General features: G+C 35.2%; 1 protein-coding gene across 3 annotated transcripts in view; it reads right to left on the reverse strand.

Annotated features, from left to right (window-relative positions):
* The window catches only part of LOC119773619 (voltage-dependent calcium channel subunit alpha-2/delta-1), a 117,354-nt gene that overhangs the window by 53,130 nt on the left and 51,221 nt on the right, over positions 1-13,003 (reverse strand). For all 3 annotated transcript variants that reach the window (XM_038270679.1, XM_038270677.1, XM_038270676.1), the window contains exons 5-6: positions 6,979-7,014; positions 6,049-6,178 (exon numbers count right to left, since the gene is read on the reverse strand). In XM_038270679.1, the coding sequence (XP_038126607.1) occupies positions 6,049-6,178; positions 6,979-7,014 (166 nt within the window). The remainder of the gene's footprint in view (positions 1-6,048; positions 6,179-6,978; positions 7,015-13,003) is intronic.

Genomic DNA, 13,003 nt, shown 5'->3' on the forward strand with positions numbered 1-13,003 from the left:
GTTTGAGTTGTGGTTGTCATTGCTTAAGACCATCACTGAAGCCTCACATTAAAAGAATCCCTCCAACGTAATTCAAGAAAGAGTGGTAGAGGAAAAGACAAGCCACAACACATGACAGTACAGAAGCCACTCTACTTAGCGAAAATATTCAACATTCCACCTTCCAGTTATTGACATTCAGATTGCGAAGTTGTAATGTCAGAAAGACTCTAGGGAATCATATTATTTGTGACTTCTTAAGGTAAATGTCAAAAAATTATAATGAAAGGATCAGAAATGGAGTTTTATTACATGCAGCCTACAAGGTCTTTGTAACAGTTAACACCAAAATATGCTTTTTTTTGCTTTGTCGTCTCTTTTTTGGCTACTAAAGTATGTACTGTAAATATGTGGGTATGATTTTAAGTACATCTTTACCTTCTGGAAAAGAGAATTTCAGAGTCCACCACTTACCCAAATTACTCAAGTCACTAATGTTTATAATTATTTTGTGTTTACTGCTCAAAATTCTTAGATCCAAAGGATTTCTTAAAATCTCAGTCAGCACAGCAGCTAGCTTTTAGCCATATCGGACATGAATGGATGACTTGACATAATTTTCCCGAATCATATACACCCAACTTAGAAAAACACCAATCTAAAGAGTTATTTAAGATATTTTTTTCTTTTATGATGAGTTTCAAATTGATAAAGTATTTCTCATAATTTGGAGTAAATTCACAATATTGCCAGTGGATTTTTTTAGTCAATGTTTATCAATTTTTATATGAAATTATGAATTATTCATTTATTCATTTCTTTATGATATATCTTTTATTTTTGTGGCAACAAAATGGATAATTTGTAAGAGAGCTTTGCACTGTTTTATTGATTATTTTGCCATTTGAAGAATCTTTAGAATAGAAAAAAGGATATTTTCCAAGATACATAAAGTGTTAAGTATAAATGTAAAACTGAATTTATTTTTTAACTCCCACACTTAAACATATCCCACTCCAGAAACATATTTTCAAATAGTGCATCTGTGGAATTTGGCTAAGCTTAAAATTGTCCATCATATGATATGATGATAATAACATTCTAACTTAAAAATAATAACAATCTACAGTAATACAAGAAAAATATTAAACTGTTTTTTTTGTTCATTGTATTCTTTAGAAAAAAAATCTTGAGTTTACATAAATTAGAATATTATCAAAAAGTCAATTTACAGTCCAGTTTTTTGCACCATATATATTTGTCTTTGCAGTGTTCTCAGCTTCCACATCAATGCGTTTTGCACCATGTTTTTCTTTTGCATTCGTTCACTGCTGCACTTTTTGAAATGGAAATGTTCATTTCACTGCTAAGCTTCTTCTCATTTACTGTCTAAATTTCATTTTGTATACACTGTGTGTATACAAAATGACAATAAAGGTTATCTAAGTCTCTAAAGTATTGCGGTCACTCAATTAGAAAAAACAAAACAAATCACATTATATAGCTTAGCCTCTTACACCCTAAGGGGGTATAAATAAATTTCTGCCTGACAAAAACACACAAAAGTAAATAACTTATAGCCTCAAAGCTATTAGATTTAAGAAGAAACTTTTGGTACGTCTGTAAAGGTAAGATGTCATAGAATGGTTTTCTGGTGTCAGCACCATTGTAGCTTTGACCCTGCCTGAAATATTAGTCACAAAATACAAAATATTTTGCATTTTTTGAACCTCGCCAAAATTTTCTTTGAAATAAACATTGCAAAACACTACCAAAATATTATTTATAGCACAAAAAAGTAGTACAGACTTTCAAATCTAAATGTTGTATAAAAATATACCAAATTTGGACTCAATCAGATGAATCATATTTATTTTAGAATGGTATTAGTGAGAAATTTCTTAGGCGGAGAGGCCATTTTGGCACATTTATCCATAAATGTCACCAAACTGTGCCAAATATGTTTTTTACATCAATACTGGGGGTTTGGTAAAATTACGAGGTCACGTAGCAGCTGGACCCGCCAGTGGGTCCGTAGGGTTCAAGGGGTTAGTTAATTCATCACAGACTAATCTTTTATATTAAAACATTTTATATTCAATTAATCTTCAGTGCCATTTCACACAAACAAAAGCACTGTAACCGAAAAAGAACATAGGGAATTCAGTGAATTGATGCATTCCAATTCAATACACAATGCTTGTTGTAAAACAATGCAGATTGTATATTCTACATGCTATTACTGTCAATGTCTATAGTTTGTATAAAATGGTAATAGTTGAGAAAAATTCTGTATTAAAATTCAGGTATAAAAACACTTAAATAGAGAGGAGCAGAAAACATTCATTGAAAATGTGCTAGCATGGTGACACTTTCATTTCAGAATGTATGATAGTATATTATCTTGCTTGAGGCAAGAAATATTATGATTTAGTATTATTATTCATCTACAACATTTCGCAGAAGCTTTCGCAAAAACAGATCCACCTCACTGAAACTGGTGCATATCCAAGGAAGCAACAATAGGATAGTGGACTCTTATAAGTACCTAGGTGTTTACCTGAATAACAAACTGGACTGCTGAGGAGACTGAGGTCTTTTGAAGTGCAGGGGGCACTTTTAAAGACCTACGACAGGGATTGGATGCCCTCTGGACTCAGTGCAGGAGGTGGGACCCAAAATGATCCTAACTAAATTAACATTTCTGTTGGATAATGTCTTCCACCCCATGCATGAAGCTGTTGCTGAACTGGAGAGTGCCTTCAGTGACAGACTGCTGCATCCCCAGCTGTAGGACTTTATAACCACCACTGTTCCCAACAACATCAAAGAGTTGTTACATTCCTGATGATTTTTGTACGGTGTCTGTCTTAATCAGTTAAATAACATGCTGCTGTCATTTTGCACACCTCTGATGTTGCTGTTATTTTCAAATATCCATTACTGTAAAAATGTCAAAAGCTGTATATTGGTTATTTATTCTCCAGGTGCACAGTATTTTCAGCATAGTGTAAAAACACTTTAAAGTACAGTATTTTTTTTGTTTTTTTTATCTCTTCACTATTATGTTATTTTTGTGTGATCACTTTTTCTATAATCTTTTTGCTGCTGTAACACCAGAATTTCCCCATTGTGGAAAAACAAAAGTATTCCCTATTCTATTACTCCACAAAATGCATTCAACTTCAACTGATGTTATTCTGAGCTGTTTAATAATCTAACAGCATTGTGAAGCAATAGACCTTTGTTTTTTTTTTTCACTTGACTGTGTTGCACACCACTAATCAAACACAATAAAGTGGTGCTCATCATCTTCAATCATTCTGTAAGTCATAATTATCCATCTATATTCATGAATCAGTTGTTAAGATTAAAAAGACTCAGGAAAAGCTTCTTGCTGTTTCTGACATCAGATTTCAAACAAGTCAAAACAACTGCAACTTTCTTAATTTATTTCTAAACATTAAAACTGAGTCTGTGCCAAGGATCATTACTGTTAAAAACACACTGACAGCACTGACCTTTAAAAGGCGACCTAACCAAACAGTCTGCCTGTGTCAATATGGGCAATGTCACTGCTGTACGGGGTTTTGCATTATTTTCATTTTTCTCTCAGCATGCAAAGGCTAATTCAAAGCACAATTTCAACAATTTTTTACATTTTGAAGAGAGAGAAGACTAATGCAGACAAAACAAAGGTTATTGACTTCGGATCAGTCTTTAAAGAAAAGGAGCTGATTGGTCAGAAACTTAAAACGACTGGATCCATTTAATAAGATAATAAATAAGATATATAAGATATATATATATATATATATATATATATATATATATATATATATATATATATATATATATATATATATATATATATATATATATATATATAAGTTGTATAAATAGATATATAATAAAGTAAAAAAATAAACAATGCCTTTAAAAGGTTTTCATGTGGCTTTTAAAAGGTGTTTTAATTTATCCCTAGTAGCACTGTTTTCCATTCCTGATCTCCAACACAGCTACCAGCAATTTAATACCAGCTCTCCGCACTTTTATGCACTGTCGCCCATCTACCGCTGTCCTCCTTCGATCACCCTCAGCAGGACTGTTGTATCATTCATCATACCAGCTTCAGCACAGACCTCTGCAGTTGCTGCTCTTCTCCGCACTGGTGCTATCTTTTGGCTAGGTACAGTACAAGGAGGTAACATCGACTCATCATCCAAATGCAGTTCTTGGGAGTCGGTGGTGGTAATCTCCAACTGGTTCCATTTCTGGAGAATTGGTTTGACCCACAGACCTCGAGACCAACACCGTTGTTCTGCTTTCTACAGCAAAACAAGCTATGTGACTTATTTGATAGAATCCCTGTCTGCCAATTGAAATTGAAATACAAGCACAAGCTCCTCCTATTTTACTATGCTTTTTGCTGTGAACATGTTGAAGCCGCTGTGCATCTAATATGCACAGCCTTCAACTCCGATGTGAAAGCGCCATAAGGCTGCTGGAGAACTTCATGCTATCTCTATTCTCCTGTTCCACAGTATTACATTCCACTCATAACTGTATGTGTTCTCCTAAACTCAATTGATCTCTTGATAAAACCAAGGACACATAAACACACACATATTGCATGTTGGATACCAACTTTCTCTTTAAATATTCTCTATTTCTTAGCATTTTATTTTTTTTTTTTTTAAACAATTTCGAATCAATTCAAAATGTACAATAATTGTTTGGTTTTTTGTGGTTTTGATTCACACATTGGTCAATCGAGGTTAAATGACAATAATAATCACTAGATTAATAAAAAAAAATTAAAATTATGAATAGCTGCAGAAACAAAGTTTTCAATCAATTACTGATGGCACAACACAGTTTATTTCTTTTTTGGGAAATACTTTTTGAAATCTAGGGTAATAATAAATAATAATACATTTTATTTAAAAAGGCGCCTTTCTGGACACTCAAGGTCACCGTACAAAAACATAAAAAGTGTCAGTAAAAATAATAATTATAAAGACAGGATTAGTAATCTCTGCTGATAATAATTCCACTTGTGTGCATTATGTGCATAAGGCTGGGACAACTTTCCTTCAAACCAGCACAAAGAACTTTCAAACATATATCGTTTATAACTTACTGTAAGCAAATAGCATTTTACCACATGCATAAACCACACACAACACGTCATGCAGGCTAGAGGTAGAGATATTCCTAAACATGTTAGTTGAGATATTTATCATTATGAGCAACTGTTTGTACTTATGTGAGATTAGGTCCTTTATGTTAGGCCTTTTACTTACAAGAATAACTTTAACTCTTCTACATGAAATACAAAAACGCAAAAATCACTGATATTTTATGTCAAACAAGACATGCTTACAATGTTATATTTTTTTATTTAATTTATTATGATGATATAGTGTACAGTGAACCCAACTGCATTCATGATAAAAGCGTCTTCCTTATGAAAAAGGATATAAATACTTTGTGTTTTACAATAAATAAAACATTGCAATAACAACACGTTAGACTTACAAGATCCTCTTTTCACTAACACCATCCAACCCAACAGGAACCTTGAGAACTCATTATGCTGTTACAATTTTAAAAAACATTATTTAGCCAAGGGTACGTTTGCTGGAAGCACAATCTGTTTACAAGATTATTTCTAATAGTTAGATATGTCAGCCGTATCCATGGTTACCACTTGGGTTTATGAGTGAGTTTAAGTGTTGTGTTGTGTGTGGTGTCTGTTGTGGGGACATTTTCTCAGAAATATGTTACAATTTTGGGAATTATAGGTATTTGTAGGGACCAACGACTGGTCCCCATGAGTAAAGGTTCTCTTTCTGGGGTGGGGGGTTGGTTTAGAACTAATGTATGAATTGAGATTAAGTCAGGTTAAGGATTAGGTATGTGTTGGTAATGGTTAGATTTAGGGTAAGGGAAAGGATTAGGCAATAGAAGTTAATAAGAAATGAATGGATGTCAAGGGAAAGTCCCCACAAAGTTAGTATGACCCAACACATGGGTGTGTGTTTGTGTGTGCATCTGAGGACTTACAGCCATCATAGATGTCAGTAGGAATATGGACAGCTGTATGGTTGTGATCAGTTAAACGTTTGAATGAAGGGTCCTCTTTAAAGTCTGGTCGAATCCTGTATTTTCTTCCCTCTGTCTCATTTGCATCCAGCTTAGGGGAAAAAGAAAAATCAAGATGAATATAGTAGTTTTGATCACAGTTCTTGGTACATTTACCAGCTTCTTTAATAAGCATGTAGAAGTTGTTTATACATTTCTCTTAAAGCAAAGTAGACAGAAGTCCTGCAAAACATACTCAAACAATTCTGTCTGATGTAAGTTTATTTACACATTTGAATGAAACATGAAGCATTGCTGACTGATAAAATATATGCTGTGAGCTCTTTCATAATCCCTCCAAAGGAGGGGTATTAGGCAGTGTATTCAACCTCCAGATTTGCATAAAAAGAAAGCTGTAGAAAAAGAACAATAAGTGGGCAAAAGCAAAAACTGATGAGATATGAAGGAATCTATAGTAGAAAGGCGGTGAGGTGTTGGGAGAGAGAGGGAGTCAGCAAAGGATGGTGTGAACACTTGCTTCCTAATAAAGCAACAGTGTAGCCAGCTCATACATCTCATCTGTCAATTAGGGGAGAAGCATGGCAGGAACCTCTTCACCTGAGAGAGGGTTGGAGGAAAGATGACTGAAAGGAGGCTTGCATGGGAAGAAGAGCCCAAGAAGTGGGAAAGAGAAGGGGGGGAACTGCAATATATAGAGAAGGGGGGGGGGGGGGGGGGGGGGGGGGATGTGTGAATGTGGTGAATAGTATGGGTAAAATAGGAGACAGAAGGGAAGACGAGCTGTATAAAAAATAGGACCCTGTAAGAAAAAAACAAAAATTCTTGTACTATTTCTTAGCTGCTACCAAGGACTTAAGACAAAAAAGACAAAAAATTAAATAAATTGCTTACATTGTCTTTTGCGTTGTAGTAGGAAATTTCATCAGCCTGTTAACAAAACAACAAACGAGAAAAACATTATTACAGCAAAATTACAAATTTGCTAATTAGGAAATTATTAAAAGCCAAATATTAGCATTTTAGAACAAAAAAAACTAAGGATCCTGAAAGAATCAATGCACATGAATTGTTCAGCCTTTTCATAGTTTTTAAAAGATATGTACACTTTCTAAATAAAAGAAGTCTTTTAAGCCTTCCATTTATGGATTATGACCTTGTATTCATAAAGGAATTCTCTGAAAATCTGTCACAGAAATCAGAAAAAAATATATATTTTTTGTGGGAATGTGACAGGAAAGTAATGAATTGATAATTTTTGCCACAAACTACATGGTTGGATTTCTGGGATTGCTATATGTAGATAAACCACACATATGATCACATTATAGATATAAATAATTTCAATCTTTTATTTTGAGGGAAAAAATTTAAGGCGTAGTGAATTTATTTTTTTTTTTTATCCAAGCCAATCATCATATCTGCTAGTTTTACTACATGATATTCTATTTGATGTGTTCACTTAACACCAATTTGTGTGCTCCTTCCTTGCAGGTTTCCTTTTATTGTGTTGTGCACTTTCAGTGCTTGTGCATGCAGTGCTCTTCTGTTGCACCTATTCATTATTGCGCCATTGCTTTCGATACATACTAAAATTCTGAACAATGCAGAAAGACCTTAAACAGAGCTACACACAAGTGAAACAGGGCTCACACACACTCATGCATGCATTCATGTTAGATAGGCGATCCTTCTGAGTAGTGGAAGAGCAGTTAGGATGGTCTTGTGGGTGTGCAGTTATTCAAAAAGTGACTTGGGTGTTTCTTAACTATATTTCAGGAAAAATAATTCAATATAGCCCTCTTGTGCCATAAACCATGATAATAATTTTGGACACTGGAAACCAATGTTCATGCTTTATATTGAACATAACCATTGAGTTCGGAGGCTTAAGGTTTGCCTGCTATTTGGAGAAAAACAATGCTAACAAAAGACACACAGGCAGTTAAGTTTAGTACGCAAATCAATCATTAAAGACGTTTAACATTTCCTCTGGCAGTTTGACTGATCTGAGTTTCTCTTTCATGAGAATCCCCAGGATCCTGTTGGGATGATGTGTGTGAGACTATATTACATTTTAATTCAAATTTGGTTCCAATTGGATTTCATTAATGTATATTATGATGATGGGGTTGTGGTATTTTAATTGCAATTTTTCCATTTAGTTGTTGTTTTTGATATGATGGGTGTTGAGGTTCTTTGAGAATGATTAAAAATGCCACCTTTAATGTGGCTGTAAAAAAGAGGAGGAGAGTCAACATTGTTGCTACATAGAAAGGGTTGCAGGGCTAAAAAAGTAAGCAACTTGTATCAGGGGATGAGGGAGCTGACGTGGGATGTAGTATGTGTGAGGTTAGCTTCAAATCTTCAAACTACAGCATTAAGTAAACAACTATTCTTCTTCACGCTGATAAAATGCGCTTGTACTTCTTTCGGTGAATACCTCTCTTTTTCAGTGACATTTCTTTCACAAATTCCCTGATTTTGTAAATAGGTATATTTTATACTTAAAAATATATATTTTCCTCCTATTCATTTTAAACAGAATTTTGGTTCACATCTTCTGCAGATAAAAAAAACAAAAAAAAAACATTGATTTATCCTATTAATGCTGCGTTAGTTAATGTTTGACTTTTACCTATGTGTTTATACAGGTGTATATTTTGTGGGTGGCAGCAAGCTGTCATGGTTTTGGTTCTGTTTAAGTTTTCTTTTTGGGTTTTCATTGGTTTTATCTCCATTTTTTGTTATTCTAGCTGTTTTTGGTTGAATTTGAGTTCTTATGTATTTCTTGTTTACCCTCTGTCACCCTCTTGTGTCAGTCTCATTCTCCTAGCTCCCTTCTAGATTCTTCTGTCCACACCTGTTCGTCATCTGCTAATTAGTTGTCCCATTGTTTCTGTCCCCCATATAAACAACTCCTATTCAGTTACTCTGTTAGTTCCTCGTCGTTCGCTCCTCGTCTGTGCTTTACCTGATGTCTCTTAGTATTTTGGTTTTCTGTATTTTGTTATTTTTGCTTCTGTTGTCACTTTCTGGATATCAAATCTAAAAGAAACCACCTCCGCTTCCATCTAGTATTTTAAACACTGTTTGTGATAAAAAAAATATTCATACATTAAAGGAGAATTCCGGTTTTTAACACTTTTAGCCCATTTTCTGTAGTGTCCAGGATGAAATCGAATGATCGACACCAAAATTTTGACAATTGGTCCTGTCTCTGCTTTTTGGCTCATTTAGAATCCACCCCTGGCTGCTTCAGAACGGCTTCCATAGTGCATGTCCGATAATGTCCTTAAAACAACCTTAAACGTTCTTTTTTTTAAATATGCTACTCACCGGGTCGTCAGCGCTGTTCAATGACGTTCCAAAAAAAGTTTCGTAAAGAAAAAACGTTCCTGTAGTGTTTTATTTAGCATTTTGTAAATCCCATTGAGTTCTGTTGGAATAGTCAATATTCCGCTGCCACCGGAAACGGAAATGGGGCCTGTTTACAGGTGCTGGTCATAAAATTAGAGTATCATGAAAAAGTAGATTGATTTCAGTAATTCCATTTAAAAAGTGAAACTTGTATATTATATTCATACATTACATACAAACTCATATATTTCAGATGTTTATTTTGTTTAATTTTGATGATTACAAATGACAACAAATGAAAATCTCAAATTCATCATATCAGAAAATTAGAATATTACTGAAGACCAATAAAAACAAAGGATTTATAGAAATGTTGGCCAACTGAAAAGTATGAACATGAAAAGTATGAGCATGTACAGCACTCAGTATTTAGTTGGGCCTCCTTTGGCCTGTATTACTGCAGCAATGCGGCGTGGCATGGAGTCGATCAGTCTGTGGCACTGCTCAGGTGTTATGATAGCCCAGGTTGCTCTAATAGTGGCTTTTAGCTCTTCTGAATTGTTGGGTCTGGTGTATTGCATCTTCTTCTTCACAATACCCCATAGATTTTCTATGGGGTTAAGGTCAGGAGAGTTTGCTGGCCAATTAAGAACAGGGATACCATGGTCCTTCAACCAGGTACTGGTAGCTTTGGCACTGTGTGCAGGTGCCAAGTCCTGTTGGAAAATGAAATCTGCATCTCCAAAAAGTTGGTCAGCTGCAGGAAGCATGAAGTGCTCTAAAACTTCCTGGTATGTGGCTGCGTTGACCCTGGACCTCAGAAAACACAATGGACCAACACCAGCAGATGACATGGCACCCCAAACCATCACTGACTGTGGAAACTTTACACTGGACTTCAAGCAACGTGGATGAAGTGCCTCTCTTCTTTTCCTCCAGACTCTGGGACCTTGATTTCCAAAGGAAATGCAAAATTTACTTTCATCAGAGAACATGACTTTGGACCACTCACCAGCAGTCCAGTCCTGTTTCTCTTTAGCCCAGGCAAGACGCTTCTGACGCTGTCTGTGGTTCAAGAGTGGCTTGACACAAGGAATGCGACAGCAGAAACCCATGTCTTTCATACGTCTGTGTGTGGTGGTTCTTGAAGCACTCACTCCAGCTGCAGTCCACTCTTTGTGAATCTCCCCCACATTTTTGAATGGGTTTTGTTTCACAATCCTCTCCAGGGTGCGGTTATCTCTCTTGCTTGTACACTTTTTTCGACCACATCTTTTCCTTCCCTTCGCCTCTCTATTAATGTGCTTGGACACTGAGCTCTGTGAACAGCCAGCCTCTTTAGCGATGACCTTTTGTGTCTTGCCCTCCTTGTGCAAGGTGTCGATGGTCGTCTTTTGGACAACTGTCAAGTCAGCAGTCTTCCCCATGATTGTGTAGCCTATAGAACTAGACTGAAAGACCATTTAAAGGCTTTTGCAGGTGGTTTGAGTTAATTAGCTGATTAGAGTGTGGCACCAGGGGCCATCAATTTTGAACCTTTTCACAATATTCTAATTTTCTGATATGATGAATTTGAGATTTTCATTTGTTGTCATTTGTAATCATCAAAATTAAACAAAATAAACATCTGAAATATATGAGTTTGTATGTAATGTATGAATATAATATACAAGTTTCACTTTTTAAATGGAATTACTGAAATCAATCTACTTTTTCATGATATTCTAATTTTATGACCAGCACCTGTACACAGTTGTAGTCTTTTCGCTTCACTCTGTGTACTCCGACGTCGAGAATCAAGAATCCACCTTTCGTATTCCATTTTCAGAGTTTTTAAAGTGTTTAACAGAGACGTTAGCACCTCGACGTCGAATTACACAGAGTGAAGCGAAAAGACTACAACTGTGTAAACAGGCCCCATTTCCGTTTCCGGTGGCAGGGGAATATTGACTATTCCAACAGAACTCAATGGGATTTACAAAATGCTAAATAAAACACTACAGGAACGTTTTTTCTTTACGAAACTTTTTTTGGAACATCACTGAACAGCGCTGACGACCTGGTGAGTAGCATATTTTAAAAAAAGAACGTTTAAGGTTGTTTTAAGGACATTATCGGGCATGCACTATGGAAGCCATTCTGAAGCAGCCAGGGGTGGATTCTAAATGAGCCAAAAAGCAGAGACAGGACCAATTGTCAAAATTTTGGTGTCGATCATTCGATTTCATCCTGGACACTACAGAAAATGGGCTAAAAGTGTTAAAAACCGGAATTCTCCTTTAAAAACTGTCTGTACTTGTCTTGAAATAAGACACAATTGCTCTGTTCGAAATCCTGGGATGCATCCTTAGAAGGCCAGATTCGAAGGATGATTACGTCATAGTGTGGCGCCGAGGTCTGATTGGATTCCAAGACTCCTCGTAATGCGACAATGGTGAAAATTGGAAGTTCAGTTTAATATAATACAAGTCTGTTAATAGTTCCATGTGAAATGAATGAAAATAGTTGTTTTAATGGTTATTGAGTCAGATATGTGGCGGCAATGTTTGATTTATCTAAAGCTTTTTATCTGTTACTGTGTAAATGAGTTTGGCTGTAATTTAAGGACAGATTCTAATATATCTGAAGTGTGAGGACTATAAATCTGATAGGAGTTTAATTTTTTTATTGCTGTTTTGCACAATATGCTTAACTAAGTATTTCTGGTTGTTGAATATTAGTGATTTTGCAGTGATTGTTTAGATTTACTTATATATTTCTACCCCTTTTATAGAATAGAAAATCCCTTTATTGTCCCACATTGGGCAAAATTACAGCAGCAGAAAGATTATTGAAAATGGTCACACAAATGAGGACCTTAGAAAAATGTATAAGAATAACATAATAGGGAATAGTTAAAATATAAACAATACAATTCTGTAAAGTGTTTTAACAATATAAAACTGGAGAATAAATAACCAATATGCGGCTATGGACATTTTTACAGTTATGGATATTAGAAAATAGCAGCAACATCAGAGATGTGCAAAATGACAGCAGCATGTTATATAACTGACTAAGGTTTCTTTTTTTTTTTTTTTTTTTTTTTTTTTACAGTGTCCTGTCTGGCAAGGTGGCAATAAGAATAATTGTCTTGATGCCAAAAGGAGCCCAACAGATTTTACTTTCACAAGTGTAGCGGTATCGCAATTGCCATACCGCTCCACTTGTTTCATGTATATAAATTGCTTTATTATAATTATGCAGGGAGTTTTACAGTTCATATGGACACTGCAATGTAAGTAGAGCAGAAAAACAGAAGAAGAAGAAGGAAAAAGAAAAAGAAAAAAACAGGACAAAAGATGAAAGAAAGAGGAGATAGGAAGGAGACAATGACAAAACATTTTCAGTCTGCTTCAACACCTGTAATGAGATGGAGAAAAAAAAAAAAAAAAAGAAAAAAGAACAGCACAACCAAAAAACCTGGTACGAGATATACAATAAAGCAAACACCTTGAAACTATCTGTGTTACCTGAAGATATGAATGTGGGGTTTCTGTTTGGAAGTGAATCTCTAAGT

The sequence above is a fragment of the Cyprinodon tularosa genome, unplaced genomic scaffold (assembly GCF_016077235.1).
Source record: "Cyprinodon tularosa strain WSP-4 unplaced genomic scaffold, ASM1607723v1 ctg771, whole genome shotgun sequence".
Taxonomy (NCBI): Eukaryota; Metazoa; Chordata; class Actinopteri; order Cyprinodontiformes; family Cyprinodontidae; genus Cyprinodon; species Cyprinodon tularosa.